General features: G+C 24.9%; 2 protein-coding genes across 2 annotated transcripts in view; one reads left to right on the forward strand and one right to left on the reverse strand.

Annotated features, from left to right (window-relative positions):
• LOC122505053 (protein cortex) overlaps positions 1 to 21,892 on the forward strand; it is a 281,236-nt gene that overhangs the window by 247,967 nt on the left and 11,377 nt on the right. The gene's annotated exons all lie outside the window — the stretch shown is intronic.
• LOC122505054 lies at positions 1,841 to 6,039 on the reverse strand. Its single transcript, XM_043616475.1, has 3 exons — positions 5,911 to 6,039; positions 3,585 to 5,596; positions 1,841 to 3,241 (listed from the first exon to the last, which is right to left on the reverse strand). The coding sequence occupies exon 2, from the start codon at positions 5,463 to 5,465 to the stop codon at positions 4,380 to 4,382; it is 1,086 nt and encodes a 361-aa protein (XP_043472410.1). The 5' UTR covers positions 5,466 to 5,596; positions 5,911 to 6,039; the 3' UTR covers positions 1,841 to 3,241; positions 3,585 to 4,379.

Below are 21,892 nucleotides of genomic sequence, written 5' to 3' on the forward strand. Positions count from 1 at the left end.
AATATAGATAATTTAAACAAAAATTTTGCATATATACGTTTTTTCGTCTTAATTTGATATCCTTAGAAAAACTGCGTGTAATATACGGACTTAGCTGTTAACTTGCGGATATAGTATTATGAGAGCTATTAAGGATTTTTCCTCGACAGCGTCTAACAACTTCTCCTTCTTGTATTAAAATATGTCAGACATTAACAATAAACTCGATGATACGCTGCTAATGTTCTGACAGATGGTTACGCCTAAAGTCATTAAAGAAGAAAAAGAAGAATATGGAAAGCAGAGTTGTTAATTTGACAAAGCGTCTTACTGTTGTCGAAGCGAGACTTGATTAATCGGAGGCGAACTGTTCAACAAAAATTGATTATAATTCAGTACCCAATGTTTGTTTTAATGACCATGCTGATCGAATTGACGGAAAGAATAATCTTGTTTTATTCCATTTTCCCGGAGATAACACTTTGTCAAATGATGGTAGTACTTTGAAATCTGTATGATTACTACTAAACTGAAAAAATTCCTAATGTGCACGTTTCACATTAACCTCTCGTTGTTTTAGAATTTTGTCTGTGCGACGGAGAAGACACAAGAAATCCTAAATAAAAATTTTGTAAATAAAACACCAATCTTTTGTACCTGCTATCATATAAATCAGCTTTCTAATAATCTGAACCCAAATATAGATTTATTTATACAGTATCGGAATCACATTTCTTAAAATGCTTGAATTAATATGTGATTCAAGCTGATTTTATTAAGTTTATTAATTTTATAAATTTTAATTTGTTAACAGTCAAGAAACGAAACAATTTAAGATTTTCTTTGTTAAAAGAAAATAATTACAGTAAAGAATTGAATATTTTCCCAACAACAAACAACGAAAAAGTGTAATTTAATAAAATACCTATAATTTTCTCAATAAAATATCAAGAATAAAAATTAAAGGAAAAAAACACTTACAATTTGATGTGTACTGTAATTTATGTTTTAAGCGAATGGAATTCTTAATTATTATATATATTATAAATCAATACACTGCAATTTGAAATACATATTAGAGAGTGAATTATCAATATTAGAATCTATACGTTTCTTTTTTTCTTTTTAGCGACCGATTTTTATTTTCTTTTTTCTATTATTATATTGAACATAAAGGAACTGTATGAAGCAATTATCGGGAAAATGGATAAATATCAGAAATTATTGTTATATGATATAGGAGTGCGTATGGCATAAATTGCTAGTAGTGTATTTCACGGTGTATATTACAATTATATATATATATTGTTTACTATAAATATGTATAATACATATATATGTATATAGTAAATAGAGAAGCATAATTTATACCGACATTGTAATATTTACGGTGGCACTGTAATTTCTTCGGCTAATGGTCAGAAACCTCCCAACAGCATAAACTTTCTATTGTTTTGAGACAACACGTTAATAATAAAAATGGCACATATCATTATCCTTGTGAAATTGTTACCTATCTGAAAATTTATTGAGAAAGAAACTGTTTTACATTTCCTATGAAATTGTTTTTCGATCGTTATTTTAATACTAATCTTCAAATAGCATCAAATATTGTCGTCTGACTAAAACAGGTATACTATTAATTAGGAATTTTTACTACAGAAACTAAAATAAAATTAGATATGAAATTTTGTCATCAATTAGAATAGTTTTGTACCTCTAAAATTAACACTGCAATAAAAAATATTCTCATCTAACAAAAACGGATTCTACTTACCCTTAGTGAATTCAAGAAACATAGAAAGTTTACTTAACAACGAAATTACCATGAATTGTCTTTTAAAATAAACAAAACTTAAAGTTGAATATAATATTTGTTATTTATTATTTTATGCACATGTACATAATAACTTAAGTGACAATATTCCGCATGATATTTTTTTTAACAAAAGAAAAAATAACCTGCTATGCTTTTAAACGACTTAGATAAGATACAAAAAGAAGCAGGTTATTTTTATTTATTTCGTTTCAAAATTTTGTATACGACGTTACTCACTTTCATCACCATTAATTATTGGCGCGGGGTTGTCGTTAAAGTATTCTCTTTCCTTCATTTTGTAATCCTCGATATTATTCGCTATTTCAGTAAGCCATTTGGAATTAGATTGAATTGGTTCAGTTACTATTTTTACAAATGTTATTAATCCGTAGGGTGTGTTTCGATCTACTGAATCACTTAATGCCTTCATTATCAATTTAGGAAATAAACAATGAACCTTTCGATCAATTTTCGTGAATTCATTGAAATTTAATATCAACCTGGGATCAGTAATCACAATTTCGAAATATACATAATGATGAGAAGAGTTACGATCATTAACGAAAAAACTCGATTGTGATTCTTCTAATATGTTTTCCTCGTTGCAAAATATGAAGTGAGTGAGTGGATAAAATTTATTATTTTTAAAGTTAGCAAACTGCCTCGTGTTGGAAAATCTATTATGAAAACAACTTATTGGTGAAAAACTAGAAATTAAATTAGGACTGAACTGTCGAATAGCAAAAGTGTATAATGCTCTTCTTATTCTCCAACCTACAGGGTTTTCCAATTTAATTTGTTGAGGATCTTTTATTAAGACCCTAATAGCATAGTAATTCTCCAATGAAATTAGTTCATCCAACTTTTCTTTTATAAAAACATCACACAATTCTTCAACTAAAACATCAGGTGAATTTTGAAAGATTGTCATTTTCAGATATGTTGCATGTTTAATAGCTTTGTTTCTACTTAGAGGAATTAATTCCACGGAAGTATCGTATCGCAATAATTCATAAAATTTCGGATTCATCAGTTTACGTGTCATGCTCCACTGTGGTAGCTTTCCAGTTAAATTTAAATGTATAGAAAATGCTTCTAATTCAATCTCGTCAAGAACATATGCACTTAAAAGATTAAATGCTACTTCAGTTTCAAAATTATGAAGGTACTCATCAATAAGGCTGTATTTCAGAGATTGTAATTCTACAAAATCATTTACTCGCTCAAATGCTGATATTCTTCTAGATTCAATTAATGATAGTGCAACCAGAATAATTGTTGTAATATAACCAAGGATGGTAATTGTTTTCATTGTTATTGAGTAATATAACAATTTTCGCAATTCAATATAAATTGGTACTTGAATATTTATACGAGTTGTGTTATTGATGTTAATTTATTTTTTTACTGATTCACTAATTTATTTATTGATTACTCTTCTTTCTGCAAAGTGTTCATAACGTAAAACAAAAAAAAATTAAATATATTTACAATAATAGTCATGTTACATAACATTCAAATTGAAATATTAAAATAATTATAAACGTAAAAGTGTTTCAATTATTTTTTTTTATTTGTATAAGTTTTTTTTAGTTCAATTCAAACAAATTAATGACAATAAAAATTATCAATCACTGTGCTTCATTACACAGTCTTTTAGGTACATGTGAGACACGTATCGTAATTATTTTATAAATTAGCTTTAATAGATTTTGTAATATTATTAAATATAAAAAAAAATTTAAATAACATTTTTAAAAAATGCAAAATTTTTAGAAATTCTTACTATTTGATGAAGTTGTCCTCCTTCTACTGATATGTAGTTCATGACAAAAATTCTCAATATTACTCACTACTCATAAAAAATTATCTTCCTAACAAATGTAATATTTCAAATTTGTTTCGAATTTCTAATACTGCAATATATTTACGATTTTCATTTATTGTTTTTTATTATTAAAAAATTTAATATTATTTATTTTTAAAATTTTTTTTATTTACTTTTTTATTTAAGATATAATTTTAATCTTTGCATGTAGTGTATGATATGCATTTATGCAAAATACTTTTAAATTGATAACAAATAATCTCTCTAAGCTTCGTAAATTTTTCAATTTCCTTAAATTTAAAAAATAATAAGCGTAAAAATAATGTTTTTCCATTTTCCAAAGGTATGGAAAATTTTTTAAACAATGATCTTAAAGCACGATAAGTTTGGTACACAAATTAGGCAGATATTATAATAATTTATAATTCCTTGCTGTGCCATTCGACAACTTTTCCTTTCATGTAAAAAAACAGAACTTTGGTATTCATTTGTTTTCCATGTTTTTTCGTGAGATTTTTTTTTTCATTCACTTGAGAAATCGATTAGAAGTTAAAAAAAATTTAGAATGTAAATAGTAATAGAAGTTAAATGTAAAAGTTGATATATTTATGTTGTTAGGTATTTATTATTTTTCGCACATATACATAACAAGTTAACTGACAATATTTCGATTAATTATATTTGTCAAACATAAGAAAAATCCTCGCTTGCTCTGCTTTATATAATATTTTGTTTCAAAATCTTGTATATACGTTACTCACTTTCATCACTATTAATTATTGGCGCAGGGTTGTTGTTAAAGTATTCTCTTTCCTTCATTTTGTAATCCTCGATATTATTCGCCATAGCAGTAAGAAATTCGGATCTAGATTCAGTTGGTACAGTTTGCACTTTTATAAATGATATCAATCCGTAGGATGTGTTTCGATCTTCTGAATCACTCAATGCCTTCAATAACAATGTAGGAAATAAACAATAAGCATTCCGATCATCAGATTTAAGGATTTCATTTAAATTTACTACCAACCTAGGATCAGTAATTACAATTTCGAAAGATATCCAATGAGAAGAAGAGGTATGGTCATAAGCAGAAGAACTCGTTAGTGATTCTTCTAATATGTATTTATCGGTGCAAAGCAAGAAGCGAGTAAGTCGAAAAGAATCATTCACTTTCATGTTAAATAATCGACTCCTGTTGGAGAATCTTCTATGAAAACAATGTATTGGTAAAAAACTGGAAATTAAATTAGGCCTGTATTGTCGAATAGCCAAACTGTATAATGCTCTTCTCATTCTCCAACTTACTGGGTTTTCCATTTTAATTTGACGATCATCTCTTTTTAAAACCCTAATAGCATAGTAATCCTCCAATGAAATTAGTTCATCCAATTTTTCTTCTATATAAACATCACATAATTCCTCAACTAAAACTTTAGGTGAATATTGAAAGACTGTCATTTTAAGATTTGTTGCATCTTTAATAGCTTTGTTTCTACTTGGAGGAATTAATTCGACAGAAGTATCGTATCGTAATAATTCATATAATTTTGGATTTTTCAGTTTGTGCGTCATGCTCCAGTCTGGTAGCATTCCAGTTGAATTTAAATGTAAAGAAAATGATTCCAATTCAATTTCGTCAAGAACATATGCACTTAAAAGTTTAAATGCTACTTCAGTTTCAAAATTATGAAGGTACTCATCAATAAGGCTGTATTTCAGAGATTGTAATTCTACAAAATCATTTATTCGCTCAAATGCTGATATTCTTTTAGATTCAATTAATGATAGTGCAACGAGAATAATTGTTGTAATATAACCAAGGATAGTAATTGTTTTCATTGTTATTGAGTAATATAACAATTTTCGCAATTCAATATAAATTGGTACTTGAATATTTGTACGAGTTGTGTTATTGATGTTAATTTATTTTTTTACTGATTCACTAATTTATTTATTGATTACTCTTCTTTCTGCAAAGTGTTTATTATGTTAAACAGAAAGAATAAAATATTTTTAAAATAATAGTAATGTTACAAAACATTCAGGAGAAAATATTAAATAATTATATACTTATAAGAACTTAAATATTTTGTTTTTATTTGTAATTGCTTTTTTAGTTCAATTAAACAAATTAATAACAAAATAAATTGTAAATTAATGTGTTTAAATTTATAGAATGTTTAAGGTACAGGTAAGACATTTCAATATATTTTCCGTTAGAGGGTTAAAGAATCATATTTTCGTTCTAGGGTTAAAAGAAAACAAAATATTAAGAAATTCTTACCTTTTCATGAAGTTGTCTTTTTTCTACTGGTTTTTCATGCATTTTTTTATTTTTCAGTATTGGATTTTAAATATTTTCTTGATAAATTATTTTTTTTACGATGTAACGAGTTTTTGTATGTCGTAATTCTTCCTCTGATATATGCATAGTTTATGAAAAGTATTTCTAAATTGATAAAAAATAATAGTTCTAAGAGTCGTAAAATTTTAAACTGATTTAAACTTGCGTGTTGAAAATGAAAAAAATATTTTCTATTTTCATGTAATTTTTTTATTACTTAAAAAATAACTGCAAATAATTATATAAAGTTGGAGTAATTATCTTCATACAAATTTTTTTAAAGCTATTGTTTTATTTTTGAAGTTTGATATTGACTTGTCTTTTGAATTAACTTTAATCTTACAATATTCTATTCTTTTCGTAAATTCAACTCGAAAATAGTAAGATTATAATTCCGTTGGGAGTCGAATTTTAGGTACTATTTCGCCAAATTTTTTTTTCTGATTAAAACATAGGAAACCTTTAAAGTTTTGTCCATAACGAAACCTAATAGTTGACTTTGTTTTTAGTTTCAATTTCAGTAAAGAGTAGAGTTCAAAAATGGCTTTTTCTGTCAACAATGTCCCCAGTTGACGATAATTAAATTTTCAGAAGTTTCTGCGCATTTCTGATTTTTTATATTTATAAAAAGAGTAATAAATCATCAAAGCAAATGTGTATGTGTGTTCTGCTTGATCTATATAAGCAACCTGTGGATATAACGAGTGACGATCGTCATCGTCCTCGTCGTTGTCGTCATCGTTTGAGAGTTGCATCGATCGAATTCAACAAATTAAAAACAGCATGACTGTATACGCACTCAAACGCTGTACATCGGCATCGGGTTCCTTTGATATTGAGATCAAGGATGATCGAGCTGGCACGATCGCCAGTTTCTAAGATTATCCCCTGCTCACTAAAGCTAGAACATGTAACTTCTATACACACACATATATACACATATATAAATATAACAAGAATATCCCTTGCTTATAAAAAAAAGAAAGGAAGAAAAAAAAATTTCTTGTAACGATTTATGAAACAAATATAGTGTCTATTTCCTGTAATAAATATACTTGCAAAAACACACTTTGCTTCTTAAGAGTTTCTTAAGAGTGCTATTAATATCGTATAATTAGCCGCATTAGCCAATGTTAGAATATAAACGTAAGTTCTCTATATATATTGAATATTCAATTTTTCCTCTTAATACAAAATTATTCTGTGGACTAATAAATTAATTTAAATTACTTCCTAATTTTTCAATTTCTCATTTTTTTTGTATGTCGTTATTACTTATGGCTCTATTTCAGCGAATATTTGTTAAATGCAAATTACGAGAAACTATCAATCAATCATGTTCGCTGAAGGTATTATATAAAACATTAAGAGTAGATTTTTTATTTACACGGTAAATTTTTATTTACTGATGAATATTTATTTAGTGATAAATATTTGTTTACCAGTAAATATTACAGGGCTCGAACTAGGTCCGTAAATCTCGTAAAAGTCCGTAACATTTGCTTGAAGTCCGTAAAAGTCCGTTTTTTAAAAAAAAAGGTCCGTAAAGTCCGTAATTTGATTAAAAAAGGATGAAAAGTTCGTAAATTATACAATATAATTTGGAGAATTTTAGAGAAATTACAAATGATTGGAGAAATTCAATTATTCTCAAAAGTAATAAAATTCTTCGCAGAAATTCAATTATGTTCCAAAATTCAAAAATTCAATTATTTTCAAAAAATTTCCTCAATTCAATGATTTTCAATATCTAGGCTATTTTCATAAAAATTTTCCAAAAGAATTCAATTATTTTTAAAAAAAAATTAATTAAATTCTACACAAACTTTTAATTATTTTCAAAAAATAATAAAAATTTCACAGGAATTTCATTATTTACAAATTTTGTTATAAATTTCTTCGCAATCATTCAATTATTTTCATAAATAATGAAATTTTTACGGGGATTCAATTATTTGCATAAATAATAAAATTCTTTTTTGAAATTCAATTATTTTCATAAATAATACAACACCTTGGAGAATTTCAATTATTTTTGATACAATTTTAATCGAATTCCTCGAAAAAATTCTTTAAAATTCTATTAAAATTCGTCAAAAGAATTCAGTTATTTAAAAATTTATAGATAAAATTCTTTATGAGATTTTTTTAATGATTTAAAAATAATAAAATTCTTCATCAAAATTCAATTATTTTCAAAAATGTTTTTAAAATTCTAAGCCAATAATAAATTATGTTCATATATAATAAAAATTTCACAGGAATTTAACTATTTACAAATTTTTTTATTTTCTTCGCAATAATTCAATTATTTTCATAAATAATAATTTTTTTTACAGAAATTCAATTATTTTCATGAATAATAACTCATATAGAATTTTATTAATTTTTAATACCTACAATTTTAACCGAATGCCTCGAAAAATGTAATAATTTTTGAAAATTTTATTAAAATTCGTTGAAAAATTCAATTAGGTACTTAAAAATTTGTTGATAAATGATATTAAATTAATTAATTAAATTTAAGAATTTAATTTTAAGAAACATGCAATTACTCAATAATTTGTTATTTTTGTATTTAAATAGTTGAATTTTAGTACCTAGAATTTTCTCATTAACATTGATTTAAAAATGGATTTCAGGTAAAATTTTACATTATAATTGAATTTTAAAAGCATTTTAATATTTTTAACTAACAATTCTGTGGAATTAATTTTTTTTGAGAAACTTTAAGTGCGGATTTTTTTTTGAAATTATTTAAAGTTTTTATTTTCTAATATATATTTAATTGAAGAATTTACGAATAATTCAATTTTCGTAAAATTGAATAGTAAACAAATAAAAATAAAAATTCTTAAAGAACTTTTTCAAAAATTATTAAAAATAATGGATTTATAGAAGATGTTTAGTTAAAAACACTAAAAAAATTCAATTTTGTAAAAGTTACAAATTATTGCAAAAATTCATTTATTTTCAAGAGTAATAATATTCTTCGCAAAAATTAAATATTGTTCAAAAGTAATAAAATTCTTCTTAGGGGTTCATTTATGTTCACAAATAATAAAACTCATTGCAGAATTTTAATTTATTTATTTATTTATTTATTTAACATTGGTCCCGCAGTCCCTATAATGGACCATACATGGGTAACTAGATTAAAGAATATAAAATATAATCTAAATTACAAAAAAAATTGTATAGCAATTTCAATGGAAGAATAATGTCATGTTGCCGAAGAATAATGTCATTAATTATATTTAATACAATTTTAATCGAATTTCTCGAAAAATGTAATTATTTTTAAAAATTTTCTTAAAATTCGTTAATAGAATTCAATTATTTGAAAATTTTTTAATAACGATTCTTTATGGGAATTGAATTTTAAGAAACATTCAATTATTCAATAAATTATTTATTTGCATTTTATTTGTATTTAAATAATTGAATTCTAGTAGGATTTTCTAATAAAAATTGATTTAAAAATTAATTTCAGTTAAAATTTTAGATAAATAATAATTGAATATTAAAAGCAATTTGGCGTGAATTTTTAAAAATAATTGAATTTTGAAATTAATTTTTTGGAAAAAGTTTAATTGAATTTTTTTCATATTATTTTAAGTTTTTGTTTTCTAATATTTATTTAATTGAAGAATTTACGAATAATTGAAATTTCGTAAAATTGAATATTATAAAGAAATATATTTGAAAATTGTCAAAGAACTTTTTCGAAATTATTAAAAATAATCGATTTTAAGAGAAATTTTAGCTTATAATTCTTGTAGATAATAATTGAATTGTAAATGATTTTATCACTCGGTCATCTGTAATTATTATAAAACATGAAGAAATCGATCACTCCGAGTCGAAGACTCGGAGTTATCGATATCTTCATGTTTTATAGTTATGAAAAATAATAAATATTTCACAGGAATTTCATGATTTACAATTTTTTTTTAAATTTCTTCGCAGTCATTCAATTATTTTCATAAATAATAAAATTTTTACAGGGATTCAATTATTTTTGTAAATAATAAAATTCTTTTTAGATATTACATTATTTTCATAAATAATAAAACTCATTGCAGATAACTCGAGCAAACTCCCTAACAATGTAATTTGAAAGGTATTTTTTTCTCCACTGGGTAATAATTTAATTTGGCAATTTTTTCGGATATTCCTCATCCCTTTCATCGATAGAGGATTAATAAATCTATAGGCACACAATGTGAATGCAAGACATGATTTGTCGTTGCCTTTTTTTCTTTTTCGTGTTTTAAACAACTTTGGTCTGTATATTATTCGACTCGACGACTCTCGGTCGTTTCAATCGTGCGAAGAGTACATAATAAATGGTGACTGAATTTCTTCGAGTTGACTTTGAATTCCACACTCGAGAGTATAATACCCACTACATGCGATGATGATGATGATGATGGCAACCGAACACCAAGGGTGGCGCCTTATAAAAAAAATCAAGATCTCTCCGGACACTTGTCTCTTGTTTTCCTTTCTTCTTCTCTCCTTTTCTGTTTTTTGTTTCTCTCTCTTAATGACTTTGTTCTTGGGAGGCGGAAAAAAAATAATTCCCAAAAAAGGGAGAGGAAGATTTCTTGTCATATCATTCATGAAATTGATGTTAAAATAATAAATATACATTTGAAATGTTATAATAGCAATTATGTGACATAAAGTATAATGAGGAATTATTAATTATATCTCGAGGGGAAAATTGTGAATTAATTAAGAAATAATCATTAGTCAATTTTTCAACATTCCACGGCGTTTAGTTTTGAGAATTAATTTTTGTTTTTGTTCTGTTAACTGCAAGTTTATCGAGAGTCCCCTTTTGAAACAACCTTCTGGTTAAACCTGTACACGGAGAAAATTTATTCCTGAAATTTTACTGAATTTAGTTCGGTAAAACTGGGATGAAGTGTCAAAACAGTAATTTTTCAAGAACTAGACTGTAAAAGAAATTGCATTGAAAAATAACGTAAAAATCATAAAGCTCACGATACATGCCCGTGCAGAAATTTTGACCGGGGCCATGGCACTTTGCCCGATCTGGCCGCCCTGTCGGGACCCGGTCGGGGCCATGGGATTTCCCCCGATCTTTTCGCTACCCAGGTAGAATTCCAATACTGACTGCATTTTATTATATTAAAGCTTGTTATTTGATTATTAAAGAATGGGGAGTATTTACTTCAATATTAATGATTATTATTAATATTTTTGTAGTAAATAAACTTTTATGAGTGTCATTAAAAATGTAAATAGTTATTAGAATTGCTTTTATTGGACTAAGTTTTTAAAAAAAATATTTTTCTTATTTTCTTTCATTAATTTAGACAGACTATCTTATTTAAATTAATAATTATTTATAATTATTATTATTGTTAATAATTATTTAAACCTATACTTTATGTAACATTATTAAGAATTATACACAAAACACTTAAAACTAAGACGGAAAAATATCGCACGCACGGGGGACCGAACCCTAGACCTCGAGGACGCAAGTCGAATACACATACCGCATAGCCACGCAAGCTTGGAAGCGACCTCGCTTAAACTTCCTTTTGAATCATGGGACCGTTATATACAGTGTTATCATAATAAATTGACTGTATCATATTTATTTATAGAAAAATTATTAAAAATGTATGTTATATATATATATATATATATATATATATATATATATATATATATATATATATATATATAAATTAATATGTTTATCATAATAATATGGTAAAAATTGTTAATTTAATTATTTATTCTATATTATTTATAATTTAACTATTTTTTAAAATAATAAAAATTTTTTCATTATTAATAATTCACAATAATACTAAAAATTATTAATTAATAATAATTTATTTTTTTGCCTTAAACATGGAATTTCAATTTAAGTGTGAAAAACAATTAAGAGTTTTTAAGAGTTATAAATGTCAAAAATAATATGTTAATATTATAACCACAAAAAAATTTAACATTTTAGGCAATATTTTTGGTTATCACCATGATAACATCGACAAATGGTTCACCTTCGACAATTGGTGCGTTTGTCCTATTGTTTTAAATTAAAGGAGAATAAATTCTTAAGACATCCCTCGAGGACAATTTTTGAGTTTTTAATTGTTTATAATTTTTATTTTCAAATTTCAATCAAAGTTAACAAATTAACACAATTTTTTAAAAACGGACGTTTATTTTCTTATTCCGTTACTGCACATGCTCTAAATCAGTTCAAATTAATCCAATATTACCAGCAGACAATTAAAAACCCATAAAGTAATATATTTCAATTGTCATAAACAACATTAATTAACAAATAGTTAACTTATGATCCTGTCCAACAGAAAATTTTTGTTGCAAATTTTCTTTTTTACTTAGGTTCTTTTAAAGAATATATGTCTTTTTTGCTTATAATATAACTTATTTAAATATTTAATATTATATATCCGTGGTCTTTTAACATTATCTAAATAAAAAAGTAAACGTGAAAAAAAAATTTTTGGTGGAAAGGAACAAAAATTAACTATTTGTTAATTAATATTATTTGTAACCATTTAAATAAGTTATTTTTTAAACAAAAAGGACACATATTTTTAAAATGAACTTAAATTAAAAAGTAGACGTGAAAAAAAATTTTTTTGGTGGACAGGAGCATAAGTTACATAACTATTTGTTATTTAATATATTGTTTATAACAATTTAAATAAGTTATTTTTTAATCAAAAAGGACAAATATTCTTTAAATAGACTTAAATTAAAAAGAAAATGTGAAAAAAAAATTTTTAGTGGAATAGGAATCAATGTTAACTATTTGTTAATTAATATTGTTTATAACAATTTAAATAAGTTATTTTATAATCAAAAAGGGCAAATATTCTTTAAATGAACTTAAATTAAAAAGAAAAGGTAAAAAAAACATTTTTTAGTGGAAAGAAATCAAAGTTAACTATTTGTTAATTAATATTGTTTATAACAATTGATATAAATTACTTTCTGTTTTATTAATTATATGGTGGTCATATTGTATTAATTTGAACTGATTCAGATCATATGCAGCAACGGAATAAGAAAATAAGCCTCCTTTTTTGAAAAATTGTATTAATTTGTTAACTTTGATTGAAAATAAAAATTATAAACAATTAAGAACTAAAAAATTGACCTTAAGGGATGTCTTAAGAATTTATTCGCCTTTAATTTAAAATAAAGAATACTGAAACCGGTTAAGAATTGTAGGCTGTAGACAGTTTTGAACAGTAAATTGTAAAAAAAATCCCATTGTGCGCTGTTTGTAGATCCTTGGGCAAACCCGGTCTGGTCCTGGTCGGGGCCACGAAGTCGGGGCCAGATCATGAAATCCCGACCGGGGCCAGGGCGGTAATCGGGAACAAAAGTGGCGATTTCTGCACGGGTGTATTAGCGCTTCAGTTACAGTTCGGTAAAACGTAAGCCAAGTGCTCGCTACATTCATATTTATTGAATAGTTCGGTAAAACGTAAGATAAAGTCTTCGGTAAAACTGACGAGTTGCAATTTATTGAAAGTTCGGTAAAACGTAAGATAAAGTCTTCGGTAAAACTGACGAGTTGCAATTTACTGAAAGTTCGGTAAAACTTGAAGAACAAAAATAAAAAATAATGTTACTTCAGTAGATCTATATTAATACTGCCGTAACTCTCAATTTACCTACTTTAATCACTACCTAAACCCCCTACAATTGTTTACGAACAAATACTAATTGATACACCTGCCTACAGTACATTCTAAACGCATACACTAATACACACATCGCACGCTTTACATTAATGCTTCAGAAAGTTTCAACTGTCCTTATATATTAATCTCAATTTTGTTTCACCGCTTGTGAGAAAGATTCAAATTAATAAACTATCGTTGTACAAAATTAAAAATTATTTATATTAATGAATCATTTCTAACTATATTCAAGGTCAATTTATGAAATATTTTTAAATTATGTTTTTATTATTATAAAGAAAAATGTTTAAATTTGTATTTAATGGAATAAAACAATAATTTATGAAAATCCTTATTATTCTCAAATTTTTGTGTTTAAAATTAAAAATATACATATTAAAAGTGCAAGTTGGAAATTATTAAATTAATTAATAGAAAATTAATCTTTCTGAAATATTAAATAATAATTGTGAGGAATTAAAAAGCGAAAAGGAAATAAGCAAGTAAGCAAATAAAGAATAAAGTAAGCAAGAAGGAAATAAGCAAGTAAGAAAGTAAGCAAATAAGAAAGTAAGTAATCAAGAAGGAAATAAGCAAGTAAGAATAGTAAGCAAGGAGGAAATAAGCAAGTAAGCAAAGTAAGCAAAGTAAGCAAGAAGAAAATAAGCAAGTAAGCAAAGTAAGCAAGAAGGAAATAAGAAAGTAAGCAAGTAAGCATATAAGGAAGTAAGTAAGCAGAAAGGAAACAAGCAAGTAAGCAAGAAGGAAATTAGGAAGTAAGCAAATAAGTAGGTAAGCAAGTAAGCAAAGTAAGCAAGAAAGAAATAAGCAAGTAAGTATGCAAATAAGAAAGTAAGCTAGTAAGCAAGCAAGTTATTTCCTTTTTGCTTACTTACTTATATTTACTTGCTTACTTACTTACTATTATTCATATTTAATTAAAATGAATAAATTTTATGTTAAAAAAATAAGTATGTTATTGCCGTTTTATATTTTCTTTTTACATGATTTAAAAGCATTTATTACATATTTGGCAATTAATAAGTGTTTAAAATAATTAATTAATTGAATTTTAATTTAAATAATAATAAAATGATTATTAATTAAGTCTAAATAAGTTGGAAAAATCAACTATTAGTGTGAAAGTCTTTCATTTGACTGCGGGACACTTGAAATAAAGTATTTCAATCCAGAAAACTAAAACTTTAGGCAAGTCAAGGAAGTTTTACCGAACTATTCCTGAAAACTAACACTTTAGGCAAGTCAAGAAAGTTTTACCGAACTATTCCTGAAACGTTAGTGCCCATCGAGGAGGTATTTATTTAATTTACATTAAACGTTCAGTTTCAATTTTTTTTCAACTTTTACAGTACTAGTTCTTAAGGAATAAAGATATCACATTAGATTTTAAATATTGTTACCAAAAAAATAATATAAAAATTATTAAAAATTACGATTATGCTACTATATCCCAAGTTTATTGAAAAATTCGGTAAAATATAAGGAACAAATTTTCTCCGTGTATATATACATAGTATGTATATGCATTTTGTAAATTATATAAAAATATTCTACTTGTAGATATCAGATCTTATCAGTGCTGTTTAAAAAGGATGAGAAACGTATTAAACTCTATGCTATATATAGGATACCCATGTCTGTGCAAAAGAAATTATACACGGGCTTTTCTTTTTAAATTCCCTAGATTTAACATATTTTGCAAATTGAATTAAATAACCTATATTTCTATTGGGTGAAAAAAAATGTAAAAAGTGGGAGTTAAATTTCAATTCCCTCTTTTTTATAATTCGAAGTAACATTTAAGAAAATAGAAAAGAATATTCTGAATTGAAATCTGTTCACAGTTTGAAGTTAGTTGTTGTTTGCTTTTTTGTTCCTTAACTTTTTTATAATTTTTCCTTTCAAATATTTTTAATTTTAAAATTAAAGTTCTAGAACATTCAAACTAAAATTCTTCTTTAGGTCAATTTTTTAAAAATAATTTTTGAAAAAGTTCTTTGAGAATTTTCAAATTCTTTTGTTTACAATTTAATTTTATGAATATTCAATTGCAATCTAAAATTTTAACTGAAATTCATTCATGTATTGAAAATAATAGGTACCCAAATTGTAATAAATAAATTATAGCAAAAGTTTTTAAAATATTTGAATTTCTTTGCTGAATTTTAATAAAATTTTTAATAATAATTACATTTTTCGATGAATTTTATTAAAATTGTATTAAAAATTAAAAATAATTTAAAGTCTGCGATGAGTTTTCAATACCCTTTTCAAAATTCCATACCTTTTCCAGGTTTTCCAGAATTTCCAAAATCTGTAGCTACACTTATTACTGAATATTAATATTTTCTTGTTCAAACTTTATCAGAAGCGTTAAAAGAAATTAATACAACAAAAAAACACATAGAAAAGAGAATAAGCAGATTCATGCAGTGGATAATAGGAAATATTCTTTTAGAAAAAAAAGGTAATTATCTATGGCGCATGGAAAAGGTCAATTTAATACTATTTCCGAGTCAGGTGCATCGCCAGCATGGATCGAGTCTTCAGGTGCAGGAGGTATATAGTTGATCGCCCACGGAAACTTGTACCGATCGTTCGCATGCATTTTTTTCCGTGTATGCTAATTTCTCCTGGTGTATATAAGTATGCATCGTCGTATAAGAAACTTGCACGACGAGACTCTGCGTTCAGAATATGTTCAATCTGAATTATTCAAATTGTCGCTCGAATTTCATTATAATATCGAAAATAGCTTTTGTTAAAATAATTTAACCTTCCGACTGAATATTTACACTTCATTCATTATTCCTTCATTCGATCTTCCAAATTTAAGGTTGATAAAAAATTTTCCAATCACAAAAACAAAAAACAAAAAAATTCTTACATCCCTTCTCGCTTGACCCCTGCGCGAAGATATTTAAATTCCCAAAATTATTTTTCTCCCGCAGCATCCATTTGTCTGCAAAACGATGTAACGTACGTGTATGCGTGCGTAGATCAACACACAAACTTGCAAATTCGCAAATGACACACGTGTGTATGAGGAGAGTTTTGATGTCATCTGCTGACCGGTCCAATCGCCGCGGTAGCACCGTGGGAAGATGCGACCGGTTTGAATGAAAAAATATTGCCCCATTAACTGCAACAAAAATCTCCACACACAAGGGTCAGTAATTTTTCGTCATTTATGAGTCTACACGGGACATTAGACGCTCCTTCGATGCTACAGGGCATCCCTCAGCTCTCCAAGATCCATGCCGATCCATCCAAATGCAGATTAATTCTTCTCATATACCACCGTTCTACTTCTGTATTCCGCAGATTATGCAAATCATTGTTTTTCTCTTTTCCTCTTCAAAAATACAAATAGAATTTTCAAATATTTTTCATTGACGATAAATTGACTAAAAGCAGGGCTCGAAATAGTGTAAGTATTTAAAAATATACGGACTTTACGGAACAAAAATGAAAATTTACGGACCAATTACTGAAAAAATATAACCACTCCGTGTCAAATAAGAGAACATTTTACTTAAAACTATAAATTAAATTTATAACTATAAAACATTAAGATATCAATAACTCCGAGTCTTCGACTCGGAGTGATCGATTTCTTCATATTTTATAATAATTAAAGATGACCGAGTGATGAAATCATTTACAATTCAATTATTATTTACAAGAATTTATAACTAAAGTTCTTCTTTAAATCGATTATTTTAAATAATTTTCGAAAAAGTTCTTTGACAATTTTCAAATTCATTTCTTTACAATATTCAATTCTACGAAATTTCAATTACTCGTTAATTCTTCAATTAAATAAATATTAGAAAATAAAAACTTTAAATAATATATAAAAAATTCAATTACACTTTTTCTAAAAAATTAATTTCAAAATTCAATTATTTTTAAAAATTCACGCTATATTGCTTTTAATATTCAATTATTATCTTAAATTTTAACTAAAATTAATTTATAAATCAATTTTAATTAAAAAATTCTACTAGAATTCAATTATTTAAATACAAATAAAATGCAAATAAATAATTTATTGAATAATTGAATGTTTATTAAAATTCAATTCCCATAAAGAATCGTTATCAACAAATTTTCAAATAATTGAATTCAATCAACGAATTTTAAGAAAATTTTAAGGAATAATTACATTTTTCGAGAAATTCAATTGAAATTGTATTAAATATAATTGAAATTCTGCAATGAGTTTTATTATTTGTTTTATGAAAATTAATTGAATCCCTAAGAAGAATTTTATTACTTTTGAACAATGTTTAATTTTTGCGAAGAATATTATTATTTTTGAAAATAAATTAATTTTTGCAAAAATTTATTATTTTTGAAAATAAATTAATTTTTGCAAAAATTTATTAGTTTTAAAAAATTGAATTTTTTCTTCGTGTTTACATCCTTTATAAATCCATTATTTTTAATAATTTTTGAAAAAGTTCTTTAAGAATTTTCAAAATAATTTGTTTACAATTGAATTTTATGAAATTTCAATTATTCGTAATTTCTTCAATTGAATATATATTAGAAAATAAAAACTTTAAAAAAATTCCAAAAAAAGCCGCAATTAAAGTTTCTCAAAAAAAAAATTAATTCCACAGAATTGTTAGTTAAAAATATAAAAAATTCAAATTTTCAAAGATTTTAATCTGAAACCTTTTCAAAATTCAATTATTTCTAAAAATTTACGTTCTAATTGCTTTTAAAATTCAATTATAATTTAAAATTTTAACTGAAATCCATTTTTATATCAATGTTTATGACCAAATTCTACTAGAATTCAATTATTTAAATAAAAAAATAACAATTTATTGAATAATTAAATGTTTCTTAAAATTCAATTCTCAAATTTAATTAATTAATTTAATATAATTTATTAACAAATTTTTAAATAATTGAATTTTTCGATGAATTTTAATAGAATTTTCAAAAATTATTCTATTTTTCGAGGAATTCGGTTAAAATTGTATTAAAAATAATTGAAATTCTATATGAGTTATTATTCATGAATATAATTGAATCTCTGTAAAAAAAATTATTATTTATGAAAATAATTGAATTATTGCGAAGAAATTTATAAAAAATTTGTAAATAATGAAATTCCTGTGAAATTTTTATTATTTTTTAAAAATAATTAAAAGTTTGTGTAAAATTTTAAAAACATTTTTGAAAATAATTGAATTTTGGAGAAGAATTTTATTATTTTTAGATCATTAAAAAAATCCCATAAAGAATTTTATCTATAAATTTTTAAATAACTGAATTCTTTTGACGAATTGTAATAAAATTTTTAAGAATTTTTTCGAGAAATTCGATTAAAATTGTATAAAAAATAATTGAAATTCTGCAATGAGTTTTATTATTTTTGAAAATAATTTAATTTCTAAAAAGAATTTTATTATTTACGAAAACAATTGAATCCCCGTAAAAATTTTATTATTTATGAAAATAATTGAATGATTGCGAAGAAATTTATAAAAAATAATTGTAAATAATGAACTTCCTGTCGTGAAGTTTTTATTATTTTTTGAAAATAATTAAAACTTTGTGTAGAATTTGATTACATTTTTTTTAAATAATTGAATTCATTTTAAAAATTTTTATGAAAATAGTAGTTATTGAAATTCATTGAATTGAGGAAATGTTTTGAAAATAATTGAATTTTTGCAAAGAATTTTATTACTTTTAATAATAATTGAATTTCTGCAATCATTTGTAATTTCTCTAAAATTCCCTAAATTATATCGTATAGTTTACGAACTTTTCATCCTTTTTGAATAAAATTACGGACTTCTTTTTTTCAATTATTTTTTCAATTATTTTTTACTAAAATATTTTGTAGTTAAAATGTTCTTTAGCTAAAAAAGTTTTTCTGTAAAGTATTTTTTAATAAAAATATATTCGTTACCCAAACTATTTTTTTAGTTAAAATACTTTTTAGCTGATAAAAATTTCGGTAAACTATTTTTTAATAAAAATATTAGTTACCCAAAGTATTTTTTAGTCAAAATATTCTTCAGCTAATAAACTTTTTCGAAAAGTATTTTTGATAAAAATATTCTTTACCCAAAGTAGTTGTAATTGAAATATTTCTTGATAAATTATCATTTAGTAAAAATACTCTTTAACTAAAATATTTTTTAGTTAAAATATTCTTCATCTAAAAAATTTTTTCTGTAAAGTATTTTTTAATAATAATATTCGTTACCCAAAGTATATTTTAGTTAAAATATTCTTCAGCTAACAAACTTTTTCAGAAATGTGTTTTTAATAAAAATATTCTACACCCAAAGTATTTTGTAATTGAAATATTTCTTGCTAAAATATAATTTAGTACAAATATTCATCAGCTAAAATGTTGTTTAGCTAAAAAAGTTTTTGGGTAAAGTATTTTTTAATAAAAATATTCGTTTTTGTTTACTCAAAATATTATCATCGAAAAACTCTACCTTCTCAAAATAAAAAGAAAACAAAGAGTATAATATTTACTTTCCTCTGGAAGACATTATTTTTCATTTCAGTGACAAAATTGCAAACAGCTAATAGGAAAAAATTTCACGGAGAAAGAAAGGTCAAACCGTAAATGTCATGATCTTTGCAGAAGGTGGATGTGACCTAGTGGACCTGGAATAGTGCGGGGTTAAAAAAGGGTTGCGACTAGAAATCTACTACTCTATTCTTAGACACCCTAAATATTAAAACTAGACGTTCAACCCCTTCTTTGCACCTTACGCTCGGTAAAATTTTCAACGCTTGAGGATTAAAAAATGACCATATTTCTATTTTCAATATTATATGCGAGGAATGGACAATAATTAAACATTCTTGCCTCCTATATCTTTGCTGGGGGTCTCTCCTATATTTTCGTACACATAAACCTATGGGAAAATCTTCCTCCACGATTTTCAGCCTACAAGATAGAGAGAGCAGCTGCGTCAGAATTTTTAAGTCTTAGCTCCATGCAAATCAGACCTTGCAACACTCGATTTATTGGCTTCGGATGTCAAGCATGCCCAACCCCTTCGCACGTGTATCAAAAGGAAAAAATTCTCAAAAACCTCATTCTTAACCTTTCACTATATCCACTTTTTTCTATTTTTCAATTTTTTCTTTTTGTTTTTTCATATCTAGACATTCTCAAAATCGAGAGAGAAGATTTTTGTGAAACATTTTTTTTACGATAAAGAAACTTTTTTTTTTATTTTCAAAGAAAAATATTTTTGGAAATAAAAAATGAAAAAAAGAAATTAAAACAGAAATTTTTTTTTTGTTTTCAAGGAAAAATATCTGAAAGTTAAATATTTTTGAGAAATTAAATTTCCCGAGTGAAATGTCAAATAAGAGGTTAAAGTTCAAGAGAAATTCATTGTTTTCAAACATGAAAAAAAAAACACTTTCAAATAGAAAAAAAAATCGAATAATTGTGAATAAGAAAACATGAGGTGTAAGATTTTTTCACGCCCCTCGCGTTTGCTCAACATCACGGATGTGAATCTTATATATGGGAGTTTTTATTTCTCCCTCGCTCTTGTAGACAAGTTCTACATCGAACGATCGTAGTCAAACATGTCGTTGGTTAGGTGGGTGTACTTGAAAAAGCTTTTAATACAAAAGACCCGCAAGAAAAAAAAAATGAAAAAACAAAATTTCCAACAACAATCCCAAAAAAAAGTTAATTGAGAAATAAATCACTAAAAATTTCAGTTTATAAAAATTTTTCCATCTAGGTAAAAAAATTCTTTCCTCGGCATTTTTTTTCACCATTCAACTACATTTTTTTTTACAAAATTAGAGATAATAAATAGAAATCTAATTTCAGTAATTTTGTTTCGTTAAATTATTTTTTTGATGAATTATTTTTTACTAAAATAATTTGTAGTAAAAATGTTCTGTAGCTGAAAAAGTTTTTCGGCAAAGTATTTTTTAATAAAAATATTCAATACAAAAAGCATTTTTAAAAATATTCGTTACCCAAAGTATTTTTTTAGTTAAAATATTCATTAGCTAACAATTTTTTTCGGAAAAGTATTTTAAATAAAAATATTCTTTACTTTAATATTCTTTAAGTATTTTTTAGTTAAAATATTTATTACCTAACAAATTTTTTTGGAAAAGTATTTTTTAATAAAAATATTCTTTACCCAAAGTATTTTGTAATTGGA

Source organism: Leptopilina heterotoma, unplaced genomic scaffold (assembly GCF_015476425.1).
Source record: "Leptopilina heterotoma isolate Lh14 unplaced genomic scaffold, ASM1547642v1 Lhet_337, whole genome shotgun sequence".
Lineage (NCBI taxonomy): Eukaryota > Metazoa > Arthropoda > Insecta > Hymenoptera > Figitidae > Leptopilina > Leptopilina heterotoma.